Here is a 21,471-nt window from a genome sequence, read left to right as displayed (position 1 = left end):
CTAACTCTACACACATCTTAAAATTCTTAACCATATTTTATCCGAAATTATTCGCAAAAAAAATTAAAATTTTTAACTAAATAAAAAGTTCAATAATTTCATATTTCATACGTATTACTAAAATAAAAAAATTAAGTTCAAATTAAAATTAAAAACAATAAAAATTTAAAACAATTCAATATAAAACTAAAAATAGCATTGATCATCAAGTTTTTAATAAAAGTAAAATAACACAAATAAAAATAAATGTCTTGTCATTCTTTTTCTAACTCCAAATTCTTACAACATTAGTCTTTAAATAATAAACGTACTATATTAATAATTTAAATAATTGGTTTAATAGTTACTTTAAACTTTTACAAGAAAAAAAGTTATAGATTCAATACTCACTTTCTTCACGGTATATATACTTTTTAAATATATATTACAAACTAACTCTACATGTAACTTACCCTACCCTTCTCAAAATCAACCTCCTTTTTTTCTCTTACTTTTCACATTTTTCACTAATCTTCCTTTGTTAATAATTCATAAGTACATTGCTGTTTATTTCTGTACTAAAAGTCTCTGGTATGGATTGTGAGATGAATCGAAAACTTGCGAATCGAGGCAGTTGTCGGATCGTCTTTTTGGAGCGGCAGAAGATGGTACCTATAAAGACACTTCGACGCCCAAGTTAGAATGGATCTAAGAGGTATAAAGTGTGTGGAATGAGTGAGTATCTGAGGAGGTCTCTGGTTATTCTTTATATAGCTGGTGGTAGTTATCTCATCTTATCTGGCTAAGATAAAAGAGATATTTGAATTCAAATGTTAGTTAGAAATTGTAGAACCAGTTTAGACGATTATCATCTTATCTTACTAGGCTAAAATAAGGGAGGTATTTGAATTCGAATGTTAGTTCAAGATACTGGAAGTTATTGATCCGTCTTTGGGCTGTGAGGATGACCCAATCTTGGGATTGTTTGATTTGGTGACAATTCCGAAGAAGGACTCGGAAATTAGGTCTGGAACAGTTGTCCCTGGATCATGAGAGCATGCTTGCTTGGTCTCAATATTGAATTGTTGGGGAGTCCAGCTCTTTATAGTTCGGAAGACTGTGAGGGGCTTGGAAAGGACGTGACGTCATCCTGTGCCAATTGGCGGGATGTTGGTGAGTTTCGCTTTTCGCGAGTTGGAAAGTTATTAGTTTAAACCTTAACGCCGCTTTCGTTGACAAATTTGGTTTTCAGTTTTCTATTCTCAGGATGCAACGAGGGGGCTTGCAAAGGGTGTGATGTCATCCTGCGCCAATTCGCGGGATGTTGGTGAGTTCGACATTTCGCGAGTTGGAAGACCGTTAGCTCATGCTTGTTTTATGTGTGTCCTTTTTGGGCCGTTATTACTTATTTTAGGCCTCTTAGTGTGCCGATTTCTATACTTTGCTTATTTAGCTTGTTTGGATATACGATTAAACAACTTAAGCAATAAATGAAAGTGAACAAAGAAAGAAAAAGTTAAAAGGTAAAGAGATAGTCCTAAACGACCTTGATCTTGTTACTTTGGAAGGATGTTTCTACGTATAGTAACGTCGTAAGTTGGTGGCGTTCCAGGATCTCGGGAGCTTGGTCTCGTCTAGTGTTTTGAGTCTGTAGGATCCTTTTTCGATTATCATCTTGATTCGGTAGGGACCCTCCCAGTTGGACGTGAGTTTTCCTTCTCCAGAAGTGTGGAGACCGGTGTTATTTCGTCATAAAATGAGGTCTCCTGATCTGATGTCATTTCGTCATAATTTACCATTCAATAAAATGAGGTCTCCTGATCTGATGTCATTTCGCATTCTTGGTATCCCCCTTGAAAAGGATACATAAGCTATCATAATCACCCTACTTCTTTTTCAATCTTCTTCTAGGATGAATAATCAATCTTTTAATTTAGCTCAGCAATCAATCTCTATTACATCCATCCAAGTAAAAATCTAACATCAGTCTTGGTTACACCTGTTCTAACAGAAAATAACTATCATTTATGGAATAGTCACTATGGCCTGTCTGCACTTTCTTTCGAGAGTTTCCTCTGTATTCTGTTTCAGCAGTCATGTTTGCATTCTATTCAGCAAGTTCAATCTATATATGTTTTAGCAGTTCTATCTGCACTTTTAGTGCGCTCTACGCGTCCTTTGAAGACTAATCTTATTGCGCCATACACGCCCTCTGAAGATCAATCTCATTGCACTCTACGCGCTTATTTTTTCTTTTCTTCTTTTTTTGAAGATCGCTGCTCAAGTACAACATCTCCTTTTATATTTTTGCCGTCGGCAGTTGTAGCTCCGCCGCACGCATCTCCCTCTGCGTCACCATGTCAAAAACCATGAAATAAGTGTGCTTCTGCCTATCTTTAAACAATACTGCTTTATTTTAATGAACAATGTATAACTCCATACAGAAATTCAAATAGAACGAAATGCTTACCATCAGTTACCCATCATGGAAACTACCACAGATGTCAAAGTATTTTATGCAATTTGGCCGCAATCAAACTCTCAGATCGGATACCATTGCTTTCTCAATTTGGGGATTTAAGTTTCAGAGAAGAGAAGCCACACTTTCAGACAATGAGATGATAATTTTCTTGTTTTTTGTCTTTCAATTTTTTTCTAGTAAAACTTCTCAGGTTTTCTTTTTTTGGTCTTCAACTTTTCACAATAAAATATTTTTGTCCTCCACTAGCCATAATAAATAATCCTTGCGGGTAACTATAACAAAAACAAGGGCAAAGATGTTTGACATTAGACGGGCCGGCCCAATATTTCTTGCACCAGGAAGCAATTTCCAAATAAACCAGGGTTCACTTCTGCAAATAACAAAATTTATGTGGGAGCAACCAAATTTAATAATAAACCAGGAAACCTCTGACTTTTCCTCTCAAAAAGTAAAGGGCAGCTGATCTCGATAGGCACACGCTAAAACTCACCCTCTCCTCCCTCAAAATTGAAAGAAGAAAGAAAAGATGCGAAGAACCCTAGCGGCGTAGCCCCCCAGCCCCGTAGCACGCAGCCGCCGTAGCCACCGCAGCCCCACAGCCCCGCATAGCCCACCGCCACCGCATCTCCTCTCCTCTGTTTGAGCTCTCTCTCTCTCTCTCTGTTTTCGCCGTGTCGCGCCGTCACTCCCCCTTCCTCTTCGCCGCCGGTAAGCACTGTGATAAATTGATAGCAGTTAATTAGTTATGCTGTGTAGATTTGTTAATAATTTTTTCTGTGTCCCCATTCTCCTCTGTGGCCCTCTGTGTCCCTTTACTGTGGAATTTTCTTACTAATAATTGAGCTCCCTCTGAATTATTTTTGATTTTTTAATTTTAATGTTGATGGAACCCTTGCAGAGCTTAAAGATTTTGAGAACAAGCGAATAGGTGAACTGAAAGTAATAAAAGTTTTCAGGTATACGGGTTAAGATCGTTAGCTTCAAGCACAAAGCATCATAATATTTGATATGGATAAATCATTAGGATTGAGGATATCTGTTCCTACTTTCCTTTGACAGAACATGTATTCATTATTCAAGTGATAAAGTTGAAAGTGGAAGAAATGTTATATTTATTTTGGTAATTTCTATTTAGCCATTTGCTTATTTATTTCCTGATGTTATTTTTTTTTTGAAAAATACAAATACTGTAACTTACCTAATATCATTTCGAAACTTGGCAGCTGCCTAATCACTTACTTGGCTCATGTGATAATTTTGTGAAAGTTTTCTTTATGTTTAGAATGATTTTATGACTTTGTTTCTTCCTTAACAATTAACATTCTTGTCACAGGCTGAGCTATTTGACAAGTTTCTCCATGGCTCAACCTTAGATGAATGCTATTCAGCTATTGCTGTTGTGGCAGGCTTATCTTCTTGATGTGTGCTAAAGTTTCATGTTAATTTTTGTATTAAGAGCATTGAGATTTTTTTTTAATTTAGTTTGTTGAGGATATATTTGGTCATGATTGGATATAATCTTCCATGATTTTGGCTGTGTATATATAATGGAATTTTATTAACTTAGAAATTATAGAATTTATATATATTAAATTATATATAAATTTTTTAATAATTTTATTCGATATTTAATTAAATCGATTCTCAATAAATGATTAAATCAATAATTTTATCGATTTATTGATTGGTTTGGTTTTTGCAACCATACTAGCTAATTACGGTTTTGGCCTTTCATTTTTTATTGGATTTTTGTGAATTAAACCGTGTAGACTGTGGTATGCCTTGTCAAGCAGCGTGTTCAAGAGATGATGGCCACGAAGGAAGTAAGACTGAAACCTTAGCTACGGAGTTCCATATGTTCGAGGTAATATGTCGAAAAATTTACTGACGAAAAAACCAAATTGATTTTGTACGTATGAATAATTTCTCCCTTATTGGTTAAACAAGGCACGTAACATATTTTCTCCCTTATTAGCCACGTGTCGTTAAGTGGTTGGCCTGTGACACCGCCTAACAACAAAAAGAACAATAGAAATAACCTCAGCTCCACCACCTTCACCGTCAGAAGAAACGGGAAATTTAACGATGAGAAACTTTTTCCGATTAGCAGCACGGGCACGACATCCCCTCCGAACGCCCAAATCCGCGGCGGAGAACAGGGTCGTTTCCATCATCCACCCCGTGCGCACAACGGCGTCGTTTCACCGCCACTACCACAATGCCTTTTATTCCTCCGCCTCTCCACTACCATCACTCAAATCTTCTCCCTTCTTGGGATTCGGAGGTATTTTTCTTCTTCTTCTTCTTTTGCATTGATATTTTTTCGGTTGTTATTCTCTGTTTGTTTGAACTCAAACTATGCGTCGTAACAGGGCAAAGGAGGAACATGTTCATCCAAACGCAGCCTACACCGAATCCTTCGTCTCTGATGTTCTATGCCGGGAAGCCTGTCATGGAAGTTGGAAGCGCCGACTTCCCAAACGCGCGTTCGGCTATGAATTCGCCTCTCGCTAAATCAATCTTTGGAATTGATGGTATTCTTGTTTGTCCTCTAGTTCAATTTCATTTTGTAGCTGGCATTTTGGTGAATGCGTGTTTGCGATTGCTTTGCAGGGATTACTAGGGTTTTCTTCGGGTCTGATTTTGTTACCGTGACGAAATCTGATGATTCTTCTTGGGAGTTGTTGAAGCCTGAGATATTTGCGGCCATTATGGATTTCTACTCCTCTGGTCAGCCGTTGTTTTTGGACTCTAAAGCTGCTGCAGCCATGGATACAGCTATTCAAGAGGTAAATATTATGCATCCTTGTTCTTTTCTAGTTTATTCAAATGCTTATGTTGTTTTTGTATTGATGATTGCGCCACTCATGTTATTTTTGTCATTTTAGCAAATGTGAACATGCTTTTTTGTGATTAGTTTATGAGGTCTTTGGCTTTTGCTAACCAGAGTGCATACCTGTCATGTATTTGTCACTGAATCCTTTATTTCACTTGGTTGCATAAAGACTAATGCTAGATTTATATCAGCAATATAATAACTTTTGCTTTGCCTTGCTATTATGTATGAGATGCTACTAAGTTTGGTTAATCACTGTAGTCATCAAACATTTTGCTAAGTCAGGCATCGTTTTCCCTTCTGGTAATTTTTTGTGTTGTGCCAACTGGAAGAAAACCTCTGTCTCTGTTCCTGTACCTTTCTTTTTTTCTTTTTGTTCTTCTTGGGTTTGATGTAAAGGCACCATTTCCCCACTAAATTGGCATTCACTCCCTTGTGCCCCCACCTGTCAGTTCAGATGGATTTTTCCTTAACATATTCTATACTTGTATCTAACTAATCTAAGTACCTTGTAGTATGAAAATGTTTTAACCCTGGAGTACATTTGAGTATGTGCTCAACCATATTTGAGAGGCCTAAACTAAATGGTAGTATGCATGTGTTTTGTACAGGATGATTCCGAAACTGTTGCAATGATCAAGGAATTGTTGGAGACTCGTATTCGGCCGGCTGTTCAAGATGATGGTGGAGACATTGAATATCGAGGATTTGATCCGTAAGTTCTTAATAGTTTGTTATTTTGGTTTTGAAGCACATGGATGAAACTTTTAGGAAGAGCGTCCAACTACTGGCACTATAGAATTATATTTGTACCAAGTTAATTTATTTATTGTGGTTTTTATATAGGGATACTGGAATAGTAAAACTTAAGATGCAAGGAGCATGTAGTGGGTGCCCAAGTTCTTCGGTGACTTTGAAATCCGGCATTGAAAATATGTTGATGCATTATGTACCTGAGGTAACAAGTTCTGGGATATCTTCTTGTGCTGAAATTAATTATTGTTTCCTTCTGGGGACTATGCTTGTGCTTAGAAACAAAGTTTGTTCTGCCCTTCCAGTTTTTTTTACGTTTTCTTTTTAAAAGAAAAATAGCAGCAGCTTTGTTTGTTGTAAGCTTAGAATTAGAAGCCAAAATTTATAGTGTGCCAGTTACAAAACTTATTACTTCCTCTTTATTTTTCACATTCAAACTGTGGAATTTGGATTTAATTATCATAGGGATCATGCTCTTATTTTGTACCAAATGTTTGATCAATTTTTTTATTTTAGCTTGTTCTCTAGCATATGCAAATTGGCATTTGTCATAGCAACATTAATGGAATGAATTCCATGAACAAAATTTCCAATGCTGCTTGCTTTACAGGTCAAAGGAGTTGAACAAGAACTGGATGCTGAAGATGAAGCAGAAGCATTAAGTGGACAAATGGAATAGTAGAACTTGTTCCACATTTACACTTTGTTTGGATATAGAAAAAGAAAATGGAAGGAAAGAAAATAGGAGAAGAGAAAATGGAAGGAAGAGTAGATTTCTTTGTGTGTTGTTTGGATGAAGAAAAAATAATGGAAAAAAAAATAGAGAGAATTTTTTTTTTTGTTTGGATACTTTGTAGAGTTGCATGAATTGCCCTATCCCTTAATAGGATAATTGCTGGCCTTCACTTTAAATTGCTGGCGATTTACAAAATCACACAAATGCCTAGGTATTGTGGTATTAGTCCACATCTACTTTATGCCTGACTGATGCCTAAGACGCTTGTATTAATTGCATAACAGGGGTCACTCGTGTAATGTAATAAAATCCCTTGATTCATAGTAATTAATGACCATTGAATATGGAAAGTTGTCTCTTAAATATTTTTTTGAATGTATCCTATCTACGGGACATGATATGACAGGCGAATTTTAAAATTTTATACGATATGGAACACGTATATATATAAAATATAAATTAAAATTTTTAATTATTTGTAATGTCTTATTTTAATTATATCAAATATTTAAAATATTTTTTATTTTAATAAATAATAATATATACTATATCTAAATTTATTTTAAAAATATATGTTATCCAAAGACACAAATACGCGTGTCGGACATAAACTTAACTTGGTTTGCTTTCGTTGAGAGTCGAACTCAAGACCTCCCGCTTACTAAACGGGTGCTCTAACCAACTGAGCTACAAAAGCAGATGTTATATTTAAATCATATCTCACATTTAATGATTGTCACTTATCTTTCAAAACATGATTCTAAATAAATAAATTCTAAATAATGGAAATCGATTATATAGAATTTAATTTGCATATAAATATAATTCTAAACCAATTTTTATAAAAACATAATTTCATATTAATAGAAAAATATATAACTTAGTCACTTGCTATAAAACACGAACATTTTACTGATTTGTTGTGTATGTGTGAGACACATTTTGAACACGACATTTATTGACACTCGTCTGACCTAAAAAATTCTTCACCAGTATCTTAATAAAAAATAAAAAATTCTTCACTAGATATGTTTGGACACATCTAAATATCATCACGTGTCAGTGTGTTCAGTTTTATTCTTAATATATATTCTTGAAATGAATTTAAAAATAATATATATTATTATTTATTAAAACAAAAAATAGTTTAAATACTTTATATAATTAAGAGAAGACATTAAAAATATTTAAAAAATTATTTTATATTTTAATATCAATAAAATATCAAAATATCATTATAATATATTTAAAAAATATTTTATATTTTATATAATCTTCTATGTCTTATAAAATTTTAAAATTCGCATTTTCGTATTTTTTGTGTCCCGTATCCATGTATCCTAGGTCACTCATAAACTTAAAATTTTTATGTATGATAATATCTTATATAATAATTAAATTCTAATAAATAAATAAATATAAATATATTATCATGCATAACATTTAATATTTAGCACTTGGATATAGTGTAATAGGAAATAGTTGTCTTGTTTGGATTTTTATTTTTTATTTTTTATTTTTTATTTTTAATATTTTTAAAATTTTATTAACGTGTATATTTAACATGTGGGTTTTTTTTCTGTCATGACATGATGGTTAATTTTGTACTATAGTCGGTAACGTAAAGAAAAAACGGGAGTAGCCAGTTGCAAAAATTCCTAAATAATGTTACTAAGGAAAATCCAATCTCTTAGGAAAAAACAGTTACTCATTTATTTATAGTTTCTGAAATCAAAGGGAATTGCCAATTCGCCTATTTAGTATTTACATTGTGACCCGAAGGCCCGCATAAATTTTCCTTTTTCTCTTTCCCAAATCCCTCTTTTGTGCTCTGTTCCTGCGTTTTCGCCAATAACCCCTTTTAAAATTTTATTGCAAAGTCCCCCCTTTCTTACTTTTTCACATTTTTCATTAATCTTCCTCTGTTAATAATTAGTATCTTGCTGTTTGTTTCTTTTTTTTATTTTTCATTTGCTTTGATTTTTGTTTTCGTTGAATCTTCTATTTTTCGTCTTCTCCGAATTTTGGTTTATCGCGGTTCCTCCGATGCGTATCTGATCCCCTGATTTCCGTTCCCGAGCTACTCCAAGGTTTGTGATGTAAAGATTTGCTATGAACTAATTAGGGTTTTGGTCTTTCATTTTTGGTTGGATTTGTGTGAATTAAATCGTGTGGTGTGCTTTGTCAAGCAGCGTGTTCGAGAGATGATGGCCAACGAAGGAAGTAAGACCGAAACCTTAGCTGCGGAGTCCCATCTGTTCGAGGTAATCTATGAAGCTTGTCTCTCTCTAGTTACAAACTACTAGGGATACTCAAATTTCATGTTACTCATTTTAGCATAAGCTTTAAATCCAATATTAATCATAACCTTGCTTCACCTATCTTTATTTATTTGTTTGTTTATTTTTATCTAAACTCTGATTCATATGTTGCTGGAAGCTTCAGTTTGTCATTTAATTTTCATTGTTTGATATGTGTTCTCTGGAGAAATTTGACCCTGTTAGGAAAAGACTGAAAGTTTGTACCAACTTTGGGGATCTCCTCTCTGTACTATCATATATGCTAATACTATAGTTGCAGATGATAAATAATAGTCATTGTTTCCTTGCCAGTAATTTTCTGTGTTGGAAATTATTTAGATTCAGAAATGGTTCAGTTTCTGTACGCTTTTACCAGTTTTTGCTAGGCATCTTGATTATCGGTTAGATGCATAACCCACGTCTCTTTCTTCTTTAGAATCGGCATATTGATGCAACACAACATCAGCCATCTTCATACACTGCACCTACGGCTGGATCAGAAGCTGCTTCATGGACTGTTCATAGCTCCACAACAAATGGAATTTACTCTAATCCACCCTACCAGTATAATCAGCATCCACAACCACCTGGACGAAGCATTCAAGAAGGCCAAAACGTATCGTCAGTTGCTGGTAATTCATCAAATTTGGGAACAGCTAATGTACCACAAGATTACAATGCATACGCATCATACCCAAGTTCTTCTAATCCATATGGTTATGGCAGTGCGGGATACTCAGGCTACTATAACAACTATCAGCAACAACCTAATCATACATATACACAGCCTGTAGGAGCATATCAAAACACAGGTGCTCCTTATCAGCCTATTTCCTCCTTTCAGAATACTGGGTCTTATGCTGGATCCGCAAGTTATTCAAGCACTTATTACAATCCTGGTGATTATCAGACAAATGGCGGTTACCAAAACAGTGGCGGTTATGGAAACCAAGCAACAGGGTGGAACAATGGAAGTTATTCAAGTTATTCTTCTCATTCTTATACAAATTACACACCAGATTCCACTGCCTCTTATAGTTCCAACACTGCAGCCCCTTCTGTGCAGTATCAACAACAATACAAGCAGTGGGCAGACTATTACAACCAAACAGAAGTCAGCTGTGCACCAGGGACAGAGAACTTATCTGTCCCAAGTTCATCTACTTTGTCATGCTCTATTCCTGAAGTTACTAGTAGTTATCCAACTCCAAATAGCCAGCCACCACAATCATATGCACCATATTGGAGGCAAGAGTCCAGCTCTTCTGCAATGCCTTCTTTTCAGGTTTGAATATTATTTTCAGGGAAAAGAAGTGTTGGGAAACCAATTATATTTATACATGTTGAACTGCTTTGGCTATTTTTTTCCCCTTTCTGTATTCTGATATATGCATTGATGTTAGGCTAGTTGTTGCGTCCCTATTATGATGAAATATTGGTATATACGATATCCAATATTGTGTGGCTTCCATCCGATAAAACATAATTAACTTATTAACTTCTTGTTTGTTTGTTTTGGTGGTCAGCCTGCTGCTGTAAATAGTGGTGATCATGATGGTTACTGGAAACATGGGGGCCAAAGTTCTCAAATACACCACACTAATCCTATTCCCCCAAACTATCAAAGTCCTTTAGATTTAAATAATTCTTATGATAAATTTCAGGATCAGCCGATGACAGCTTCTTCTCAAGGGGCCAACTTACACCTTCCTCCTCCTCCTCCTCCTCCTTCTTATCCTCCTCCTGCTACTGCTCAACAGGTGAACCAGATGCCCATGCAAACTGCTCCATCTTTGGATACGAAACGGGTAAGTAAATTGCAGATTCCAACAAATCCTCGAATCGCTTCAAATTTGACATTCGGACAGCCCAAAACCGAAAAAGATAACTCTTCAAGCAGTCCAACAGTAAAACCTGCTTATATTGCTGTCTCACTTCCAAAGCCATCTGAGAAAGTGGCATCTAATGATGCTGCTAACTCAATACTCAAGGTGAGAATTTAGAAATAATATCCAAATATTTATTTTTAATTTCTGTACAATGCATCCTAGAGTATTTCACCTGCCAATTTATACACTTCTATTTCATATATTACTAGTGAAAGGAATGTGAAGACAGAAAAAAAAAAAAGCTTCAACATAACATCTTATTACATGCTGATGGAAACTAGTTATTTAAACTTTAAAGTTATTGTAGCTTAAATAGAGTACTGGATAAAAATGAAAACAAATAATTAAGGTGAAGGAAAATAGTTTGAGGGTTAGGATTTCTCTCTAACTTGAGAAGCAATCAAAATCAACAAAAGAACAAGTAAAACATATATGAAGCACATCTAGCCAATTCTGCAACATAACCATAAGGAAAGAAAACCCTTGAGAAGGTCTTTCTTTTCCTAATCAATATGCCTGTTGACTTTTGCCTGTTTCACCATACTACTAATAGGCTAAAAGGGAAAGGCGCCTTGTTCTGGAGTTTTTTGTTTTGGGTGCATTTTGAATGAACAGGATTGATTTTCCCAGAAATTGGTTTGCTGCATGTTTGGTTCATAACAACTCATAACTGCTACCACACGTCATGGTTATGACTTTATGTATTAAGTATAAGTAATTAAACTATTGTTGCTTGCAGCCTGGTATGTTTCCCAAGTCTTTGCGTGGCTATTGTGAGAGAGCTTTGGCTCGTTGTAAAGACGAAAAGCAAATGGCAGCTTGTCAAGCTGTAATGAAAGAGGTGAGTTTTATTTCTTCAATGGAATTTGGAAGTAAATATTTTAATGCATTATTCCTTTTAGCCAGTTACCCGTTGAAAAAAGTTGGCTTGTCACATAATTTTTGTTTGGTAGTTTGATTTTGTAATCTTATCTGGCTCGTTAACTTTCTTCCAGATGATCACCAAGGCAACAGCTGATGGTACACTATATGCACGAAATTGGGATATGGAACCACTCTTCCCAATGCCAGATGCAGATAATGCCAATAAAGAGTATGTTGTCTCCAGTTTGGCTCTAGTTTTTGTATCTTTCACTCTCACTGATAAAACAAGAATTTCAATAACATTAGGTAAGAATATTAAAAAGAGAGAATGGTGGATCTTCATAATGGAAAAAAAAAAAGAAAAAAAAAAGAACTGACAAAAGAAAACACTGAAAGTGGAAAGTTTTCCTATCTCATTTCTTTCGTATGTTGTCATGGTTCTCTTCTAATTATTATGTTTTTAGTTTCATGGAACATAATTTTTAACATTCTCAAATATTCATGCTTCATTATCATAACTTAATTATAACTTTAGCTTAAACCAGGTACCATTCATTTTTCTATAATTATGTATGCAGTCACCTCCATCACTGGTGCTAGTGGAATTTGTGCTAATGTATTCCTCCTGTGTTTTATCCTTTGGTTTAGAATTGAGTCCGGTATCCATATTGTTTTGGCACCTGTGTCATGCCTTGTAAATGTGGATTATATGCATCCAAATGCCCGAATGTTGACGTGTCATAAATTCTAATGGCTATTATTATTTTTACAAGTAGTTGAGTCAGTGTTTTTATACTTTCTTATATCATTTCTTGCAGTGGTTCGCCATCTTCAATCAACGATTCTTCATTGCCGAAATACAAAAGGAGTCCCAGGCGAACTAAAAGTAGGTGGGAACCATTACCAGAGGATAAGCCAGTCGATAATCCGGTATTAGTCAGTAATGACACTATCAAATACAGCAGTTGGTTACCAAATCAAAAGGACAGAAAGGTATTATTCATAGACTTAGTAAGAAATTTATAGGTTTTTGAAGGTCTGCTCCTGCACATTACTGTAACTTCACTTTTTAATTTTTATTGGAAAAAAAAAAGAATAATATGCATTATCTTTTGCAATGGCTTTTGTTTTTTGGAATAGAAATGCTTCTCATTAATCACTTTGAGAATTAGAAATATGTGTCTATATGAGTAACAAAATTATATATGTATTTATATAAATGAAACATGCAGGTGGTAGCGGAGAACAACGAGAACAAGGAAGATAGTTTGAGGAATACTAAATTTTCTCCATTCTTTCAGAGAACATCAAACAAGACACCCCAAAGGGCATTTAAGAAGCAACGCCTTGCTGATGCTTCTGAAAATGGCGATGCATCCAGTGATAGTGATAAAGAACAAAGGTTGACACAATATTATTCTGCTGCAATGGCTTTTAGGGACTCCCCAGAGGAAAGGAAGAGACGTGAAAATCGTTCTAAACGTTTCGATTTAGGGCAAGGGCATCGATCAGAAAATAATCACTTCAGGAAAAGAAATGCTGGAGCTGGAAACTTGTATAATAGAAGGGCTAGTGCCATGGTGTTGAGCAAAGCCTTTGAAGATGGTGTTAGCAAAGCTGTTGAGGATATTGACTGGGATGCCCTTACTGTAAAGGGTACTTGCCAAGAAATTGAGAAGCGTTATCTGCGATTAACTTCTGCACCAGACCCTGCCACTGTATAGTTTCTTTGTCTTATGAATTTAAATGGCACACTGCTTCCTTTTGCTGGCTTCCCTTCTCCACTTTAGTCATTAATCTTCGATTAAATTTTATTGAACTTGCAGGTAAGACCTGAAGAGGTCCTTGAAAAGGCACTATTGATGGTTCAAAATTCCCAAAAGAATTACCTTTATAAATGTGACCAGTTAAAGTCAATTCGCCAAGACCTTACTGTGCAACGAATACGCAATCATCTAACAGTCAAGGTACTATTCAGTCTAGATATCTTCTACTGGATCACGTCAAATATCTTTGGCTATCCTACTAGTCATTTGTTCTGGGAATTTTTAAATTTGGTTTCTTTTTGCTCTCAAATAGCTCATGCCTTCTATTTTATTTTAACTGGTTATTCTAGGTACCTTATGTTTCCATCTTTACTGCTCTCGCTAACTCTAAATAATGTTTCAGGTGTATGAAACACATGCCCGGTTGGCACTGGAGTTTGGGGACCTCCCTGAGTATAATCAGGTTAGTGTTGCATTCTTAATTTTAAATCAGGGAGCTAAGTATAACCATTCTTAGGTAGAATTTCTTTTGATCAAGAAATAGTAGTTTTTTATTATAAAAATTGTGGAATTATTCAGTATTGAATTATTAATTACCAAGTGCAAAGCCTTGTTCCTTTTGTGCCATGTTATTTTATTTGTTGAATCCGAAGCAAGTTGATTGGATTTGTGTGGTTTCAGTGCCAGTCTCAGTTGAAAACTCTGTATGCTGAAGGGATTGAGGGGTCCTATATGGAATTTGCTGCTTACAACTTGCTTTGTGTTATAATGCATGCAAATAATAACAGAGATCTCCTATCATCAATGTCAAGGTTAGCCCACATTTTTAATAATTTCCATGTTGAAATTGTCAAGGAGTACATCAGATTTTGGATGTCTAATATTTGTCGATGTCAGGTTATCCGAGGAAGCAAAAAAGTATGAAGCTGTAAAACATGCCCTTGCTGTTCGTGCAGCTGTAACCTCTGGAAATTATGTTACTTTCTTCAGACTATACAAAGCAGCTCCTAACTTGAACACCTGCCTTATGGGTGAGCATTTTAGATTAACTTGTTTTCATTTGCAGCTTTTTGGCAACTTATTATGAAGAATTAAGAGTTTCACACTATTGTGATTTTTTATTTTCAATCTAACTTCTGCAGATCTTTATGTTGAGAAGATGCGTTTTAAAGCTGTGACCTGCATGTGCCGGTCATATCGCCCAACTGTGCCTGTTTCATATATCTCTCAGGTTCTTGGATTCTCAAATGTAGTGCCAACAAATGGAGTAAGCGATGATAAAGACACGGATGCTTTGGAAGAGTGCTCAGAATGGTTGAAAGCACACGGTGCAAACATAATTGCGGATAACAATGGTGACATGGTAGTTGATACAAAAGTATGTGTCAAATCTCTATCTTTTGTTCCCTGTCCATGTCATGAGTTTTGTTGCTATCCTGAAATAGTTATCAATACGAGCTTATAGAATTTTTATTTGCTGAAATATCACTCATCTTTATCTGATCATGTTGTTACTAAGCTATCTGGCTGCTGGTTCTTTTATAGATACAAGATATTGACATGCACGGTATAATTTCTTCCTACTGACACTTCAAGGATTGTTTAATGTGCAGGTTTCATCAACTAGTCTATTCGTTCCAGAGCCGGAGGATGCCGTGGCTCACGGTGACACTAATCTTGCCGTCAATGACTTTTTTGCACGCCCACCCTTATAGCCAAGTTGTTTTTGTTTTTGTTTTTGTTTTTTTTTTGGGGGGGGGGGGGGGTGTTTGGATTACTGTTATAGTGAAGATCATTCAGGAAGGTAGTGGGAAAAAATATTGGAGCCCTTGATGTACCTTTTGTAAGCGTAGGTTGTCATATTTTTCTAGCAAAAGATAAGATATAAAAAGGGCTGTGTAAAGTGCAGTATGAACAGAATAGCATATGAAAAACCATTAGAACTCTGCCTCAAGATCTAATGAAAAATGGCATCATAAAAACATTGTTTGGAGTGGTCATCAGTCATCATTCTTTCCAGGTAGGTGACAAACATAAAACTGGTGTGTAGATTTATTGTAATTTAGTGCAGTGCACAAAGATAATAAAATCGCCTTCAATTTCTTTCCATGCCATGATATGAACCAATATATCTGCTTTACATATTTACTTTCCCATAGTATTAGTTATTACATGAACAAAATTGAAGCTCAACAATATATAAGATAGGACAGTTAAATTATAAATAGTATCCCTGGACAGAAAAAAAGAAAAGCCTTTGCCGTTGAAGTTTACTTGTTAGTTGAGGAGTCGGGCCAAACGCTTATCTTCTCCTTCTCGTACTTGATGTAGAGGGCAGAAACTGCGGCCACGAAATAGATCTGAATAAGAATAATGGCTGGTGTGTGGTAGTTTATCACTCCCTTCCCCGTTGCCAGCTCCACCAGCAACAGCGCCGTTAACCCTAGAATCGCAATTCGACCGTTTAACCTCTCGCTGTATGCGCTGAACCCGAAGTCTACCTTCAATCCGCCGGACACCGGTTCTTTCAGTGGTACTGGTGGCAAGAACACGCCGGATCCGGAGGTGGAGGAGGATCCCTTCTTGGACTTGCGGCCCTTTCGAGCCTCTGCTTTCTTCCCCGTGCCACTCCGGTAACGGACACGGAGCTGGTTGATGCGGTTCTCGAAGTCGTCGTCACCGGGAGCGGCGGGCGGGTCAGATTCGGGTTGGGAGGACTCGTCAGGATCGGATTGTGCGCGGGTTGTGAAGAGAAAGAAGCGGCGGCGGTGGTGGTGGTTGCGGAGAAGGTGAGGTTTGGGTGAGAATTTGGAAGAAGGAAGCGGGAATGAGTTTGATAATTGCAGAGACAGTGACGACGGTATGTTCGCCATTCTCTCCCTCTTTCTGTGTTTTGGATAAGTCGTTGTTGTTTATCGCAGCCTTTTTTCTGTGACTTAATGTCAACCTCAGAAAAAATGTGTGTATAATAAAATGAACACCACATCACTTGATAACTCAATCACATTATTCACATATTACTTTGGAGGTGCCTGATGCCTCAAGGCTCAAGGTACATGCGCTGTCTCGTTTCCTTCCTTCCTTCATTTTCTACCCACTTTCTCTTTTGTGTTTATTCTGCAATCAATTCCGATTTCAGAATCTCATCTTATACTGCTACAAGCCTACAATAATCCTTATGATATATTTTTCTATTGAACGGATGAAACTTTATTATTCAAATAAAATTCTTGTAAATAGCTTGTTATATATATATGATCATTCTCAAAATATTAAAATATTATATTTTTATTATTTTGGGTGTGGGAATAGAATAATTGAGGAACATGCTGTTATTCTAAGTTCTAACACAATAATTTTAATAATGGCCACTTTTTCAGCATAATTTAATTAATTCTTATTTCCAATAGGTAGAAAAAAATTGAAATTTTACGTAAAATTAAAGATGTATGTTAAACATATAAACGTGAAATCGTAAAATTTTTCTAGCTTAGTATAAATTGTTTAAAATCGATTAGCTTTTTTAAAATTATAATATCAAAATATTTTAATAATTAAATTGAAATTCTAGCTATTATCTCCACACCATAAACAAATCTAAAGGTGTGAGCATAGAGCACCGCCCATTTTTAAATAAAAAATGTTATATGCACATTGAAATTAGTCACTAAATTAATTATTACATATTTATGTATAAATAATTAAATACATATTATTTAATTTATTTTTATTATGTATTTTGTATTTCAATATATATTTTATATGAGTATGATTTGGTAGAAGTATTTTGACGTCCATATAAGGTAGTTGTTTCAAAATTGTGATAACCCTTATAAATATATCAAAGTTGTTTGTTCATTTGTTGAATAACTGGTTTTATTTGAATTTCTTAATTTTTCGCGGCACATTCCGAGATTTCGGATCCTTCTTTGGCCAACACTAGAGTTGATTAGGATTGACACACCAAACTCTAAGAATGTTTAACAAAAATCGCGTGAAAGAATTGAAACTTTGAGCTATTTCATTTTTTCACTTTGATGGCAGGATATATATACTGTTGTAGTATTGTAGGACCCAAAGACAAAGATCTAAAGAGGTACGAAGAGGCATCAAAATAGTAAATGGAAACTACACTATACGTATAACGAATAATGCTTCATGAGAAAACTCTCCGGTAAATTACCTTATCAACATCACATCACATTTTTAAATCAGAATTCAGAACAAGTTACAAAGGTAATATAAAAATACAATTAACAAAAAGAATAAAAGGATGCAGAAGATTTAAAACTCGATATAATTAATTTAATTAATTAAATAAACTTGTAATCGATCTTATGAACATAATATATAGATATAATCACCTCCTCTTGTTCTTGCTTCCCACCAACAAGGACAAGTAGAATAGAAACCTGAACAAGAAACCCCAAGCCACAGTGACCCACAAGCAGTTCCACTTGCTCAAATCCGTTACTCCATTCTGCTGCAAAATGTCAGCACCAGTGGTCAAGCACGTGGACGAAGTGATCTTCATCCCAAGGGTGTTGCTCATGCTATCCAAGAGCTTCAACTTCAAGGCCTCCGGCACCGACCCAAGCGGCGTGTTGTCAAAGATCTGCACGCCTCTAACGAAGCACTTGACCGGGTCCTCAAACTCGTTCTGTAGAACAGCCTCATAAGGGTACTTCACAAGTGACATGTAATGGAACCAAATCCAGTAACTTGGAATCCTATCCCTGTTGATGAAGAAGCCACTGAAGAGCAAGAAGTACGCAAGAATTGCCACCACAATTGTGTATCCCAGCATAACATGAGGCACCACACCGGACAGAAATGTAACAAACGAGTTCCCGGCCCAAAATGAAGCGAATATTATCAAAAAGTAAAACAAAAAGCCCGAAATACCACCGTCAAGGCCCACGGCCCAAAACGTGATTGATGAGAACGCCAATGAGAGGAACAGCAGCGAAGGCAACGAGACGAGAGCGTGGGAAACAAGATAGGAGGATCTTCTGTATGCGTTGTACGCTGTTTCGCGCATGAAGATATAACGTTCTTGGAGGAACACTGGGAGCGCGTCTGCGGTGGTGTAGAAGGTGGTGGACATGGCGAATGCGAAGAACCCGAGCCTTTCTTGCACTCCTTTCGGGGAGTTATCGAGCTTCCAGAACATGGTTGCTAGGATGAATCCTGTCACCATAACCGCACCTAACCGAATCCCGAAAAGCTCTGGCATTCTTCGAGAGTTCAAGAACGAGCGTTTTGATAGTGTGGCCATCTCCATCCAGATCGGGTTTGCGAAGGTTGGAACCATTGAAGAAGGATTTGAAGAATTCGTGTTGGTTGCGCTTGCGCCTGAGACTAGTTTCCCGCGCGAAATGCTTGCGCTTATTGCTTCCTTCAACGACATGCCGTTTTGGTCGTTGACGGTGTTGTTACTGTGTGCTGCGGGTGCAGGGTGCTTCATGGACTGCCAGGACTTGTTGAACTCTACTAAGCTTTTGGTTCCTCCTGGGGAACCTTCTAGATCCCGAATGAGGTCCAATGCGAACTCGGTTCGGTTCTCTGCGTCCGGTATAGGGTGTCCGAACTCCGCGAAGAACGACGGAAGCTGAGCCGGTGAGCCGCTGTAGACGGTTTGGCCGCGTGAGAGGAAGATCATTCGGTCGAGAAGCCCTAAGATTCGGTAACTCGGCTGGTGGATGGACATGATAACGATGCTTCCGCTCTGTGCGATTCTTTGTAGAACCTTCACCACCATGAATGCGCTAGTTGAGTCAAGTCCGGAAGTTGGCTCGTCAAGGAAGAGGATGATAGGGTCGTGGATTATGTCGATGCCGATTGATACTCGACGACGCTCTCCGCCGGATACTCCGCGGTGGCCTTCGTCGCCGATGACAGTTTTCGCCGCATTTCGGATACCTAGCTGGTCGATTAGTGCTTGGACACGTGCTTTCTTCTTTGATTTAGAGAGTGTACGGGGCAACCGGAACTCGGCGGCGAACATGAGTGTTTCTTCGACGGTGAGCATGGGGAAGAGGAGGTCGTCTTGCATCACGTAGGCGGAGATAACCTTCAGGAGGCGAGAATCCAGCGCCTCACCATTCAGTGCCACCGTTCCTTTCAACCTTCCCTTAGCGATGCGGTTCGCCAGTGCGTCGATCAAGGTGGATTTTCCAGAGCCACTGGCGCCAAGAACCGCCATGATCTCGCCGTCGCGAGCCTCGCCGGAGATGTCGTTTAGCAGAGTCTTGGTCCGTGAGAACATGTTATCTCCCACTGCCGGTGCTTCCGAATCCGCCGCCGCGCCGAGACGGCTCCGGCGCCGAGGAAGTATCGCCGAGAAAGTCAGTTTCCGACGGACTTTGACGCTGTAGGTCAAATTGTTGAAGGAGAGTACAAACGGCAGTGAGCGTGGCTCTATTCCGACGCCGTCGTCACCAATCTCGAGCGCTTGGTGCACCGGCGTCTCACTACCGTCGCCAACAACTTCCTTTCGCACGTCGCCAACGTGTTTCAGGAGCTGTCCCAGCGTAGGAGACCCGCCGATGGCGGCTGAACGCCGCGTGTAATCGTCGAGTTCCGTCATTCCAAAATACGGCGTCGTATTGGTTACAGGTAATGCATTGTCTGCTACAACGCGAGATGACATTGCTTCTTTCAGTTGACTGTGAGAGTTAACGTTGACCAGGCAGTTCGTTTGTATGTGTTAATTAAGATGCAGAAAGAGCTTGCAGTTAGAGAATAAGCCTCTAGTTAACGGCGTTAAACGGTGAAGATGAGAGAAGAGAGGAGGATGTTAACTGTAGGTCCTTTATAATTTAGGTTAGGTTTGGAAGTGCATGGTGTGTTGATGTGTGTATATATATGATGGGTTTGGGAAGAAGATTATTAAAGGAATTGAATGAGGGTGGATGGTATAGTGTGGGAGAGAGGTTATAGATATAGATATAGGACTGTGGGTATTAATTTTGTGGTTTTGACTACTAAGTCTAAGATATGGGTGTTGATGATTTATTAGGTATTAAGAGGTGTGAGAGAGGTGACCTACAACTCCTAATTCATGGCATATGCATACGTCTCCTTATTGTTTTGTTTGCCACTTTCCATACAGTCACAAAGGTGGCTGTGGGAAACATGTGAGGATTTGTTATTTGGTGCATTCATGACACATGGCTCCTCTTCCCCTTGGATTGATTATTCATTATTATTCAAACTAATGGTCCATTTTGCTTTGCTGTTTCAACTTCTCAGAATTAGGTTGGGCGTTGATCTACTTACTGTGAGTCCCTGGCGTAAGCTTTTTTAATACAATACTGTACTATATGTTTTAGTCGTCTAATTTACTATTCCCAAATGCAGAAATATTTGTGCAACTCTTTTTTTGTTTGTTTTATTTCTAATTCGTTATTGTTGTCTCATTACAATAAGCTGCAATAATATAGCTTTTTAATTTCTCTTAGTGTTACCAAAAATGTGTATATATTTGAAGTGTTGCGATTCTTATTTAAATATTATAGCAATAAGTTAAAATCTAATTTGTGTAAATAGTCTAATTAAATTTTTTAAAAAAAAATTAAACAATAAATATTTATATTAAAAATAGTTTATAAAATAAGTTATTTTATGTTTAATTTTTTATTTTTCAAAGTGTTTATTTTAAAAAAAAATAATAAAAAAATTGTTATAAGAGATGTCATATTTTTTAATTTTTTCATAAACACTTAAATACATTTTTTAAAAATTATAATTTAATTTTAAAAATTATACTAAATATTAATGCTATAATTTTTCATAAGTTAAAAGTAAAAAAGTACTTATTGATATATCCAAACTAATTCTAAATATAATAATAAATACATTCTA

The 21,471-nt window shown here is 36.7% G+C and overlaps 4 protein-coding genes and 1 non-coding gene across 25 annotated transcripts; 2 read left to right on the top strand and 3 right to left on the bottom strand.

The window, feature by feature from the left end:
- Positions 1 to 2,835: 2,835 nt before the first annotated feature.
- Positions 2,836 to 7,130, top strand: LOC112712336 (nifU-like protein 4, mitochondrial). Of its 20 annotated transcripts, none has more exons than XM_072203949.1 (10): positions 2,850 to 3,169; positions 3,360 to 3,417; positions 3,521 to 3,581; positions 4,255 to 4,325; positions 4,437 to 4,745; positions 4,834 to 4,995; positions 5,075 to 5,250; positions 5,909 to 6,012; positions 6,144 to 6,255; positions 6,661 to 7,130. In XM_072203949.1, the coding sequence occupies exons 5-10, from the start codon at positions 4,547 to 4,549 to the stop codon at positions 6,727 to 6,729; spliced, it is 822 nt and encodes a 273-aa protein (XP_072060050.1). In that variant the 5' UTR covers positions 2,850 to 3,169; positions 3,360 to 3,417; positions 3,521 to 3,581; positions 4,255 to 4,325; positions 4,437 to 4,546; the 3' UTR covers positions 6,730 to 7,130. The 20 variants fall into 20 exon arrangements, with proteins under 20 accessions (XP_025620975.1, XP_072060050.1, XP_072060053.1 ...); XM_072203952.1 differs by having other exon boundaries at positions 4,409 to 4,745; XM_072203950.1 differs by having other exon boundaries at positions 4,252 to 4,325.
- A 279-nt stretch (positions 7,131 to 7,409) lies between these two features.
- On the bottom strand, positions 7,410 to 7,483 carry TRNAT-AGU (transfer RNA threonine (anticodon AGU)). Its single transcript has one exon. It is a non-coding gene; the product is annotated as a tRNA-Thr (tRNA).
- An 892-nt stretch (positions 7,484 to 8,375) lies between these two features.
- LOC112712333 (SAC3 family protein A) lies at positions 8,376 to 15,714 on the top strand. Of its 2 annotated transcripts, none has more exons than XM_025765185.3 (14): positions 8,376 to 8,876; positions 8,979 to 9,050; positions 9,523 to 10,371; positions 10,613 to 11,077; positions 11,715 to 11,816; positions 11,971 to 12,068; positions 12,658 to 12,832; positions 13,141 to 13,557; positions 13,666 to 13,806; positions 14,009 to 14,068; positions 14,287 to 14,417; positions 14,503 to 14,636; positions 14,748 to 14,983; positions 15,219 to 15,714. In XM_025765185.3, the coding sequence occupies exons 2-14, from the start codon at positions 8,991 to 8,993 to the stop codon at positions 15,318 to 15,320; spliced, it is 2,970 nt and encodes a 989-aa protein (XP_025620970.1). In that variant the 5' UTR covers positions 8,376 to 8,876; positions 8,979 to 8,990; the 3' UTR covers positions 15,321 to 15,714. The 2 variants fall into 2 exon arrangements, with proteins under 2 accessions (XP_025620970.1, XP_025620967.1); XM_025765182.2 differs by having other exon boundaries at positions 13,072 to 13,557.
- LOC112712335 (uncharacterized) lies at positions 15,687 to 17,678 on the bottom strand. Its single transcript, XM_025765188.3, has one exon. It carries the CDS (start codon positions 16,476 to 16,478, stop codon positions 15,876 to 15,878), a length of 603 nt encoding a protein of 200 aa, XP_025620973.1. The 5' UTR covers positions 16,479 to 17,678; the 3' UTR covers positions 15,687 to 15,875.
- An 82-nt stretch (positions 17,679 to 17,760) lies between these two features.
- On the bottom strand, positions 17,761 to 21,067 carry LOC112712332 (ABC transporter G family member 6). The gene has a single exon (XM_025765181.3). It carries the CDS (start codon positions 20,255 to 20,257, stop codon positions 17,966 to 17,968), a length of 2,292 nt encoding a protein of 763 aa, XP_025620966.1. The 5' UTR covers positions 20,258 to 21,067; the 3' UTR covers positions 17,761 to 17,965.
- Between the last annotated feature and the right edge of the window lie 404 nt (positions 21,068 to 21,471).

The sequence above is a fragment of the Arachis hypogaea genome, chromosome 9 (genome assembly GCF_003086295.3).
Source record: "Arachis hypogaea cultivar Tifrunner chromosome 9, arahy.Tifrunner.gnm2.J5K5, whole genome shotgun sequence".
In the NCBI taxonomy this organism is placed as follows: Eukaryota; Viridiplantae; Streptophyta; class Magnoliopsida; order Fabales; family Fabaceae; genus Arachis; species Arachis hypogaea.
The sequence above is the reverse complement of the archived record's forward strand: the minus strand, read 5'-3'. Positions and strand labels throughout refer to the sequence as shown.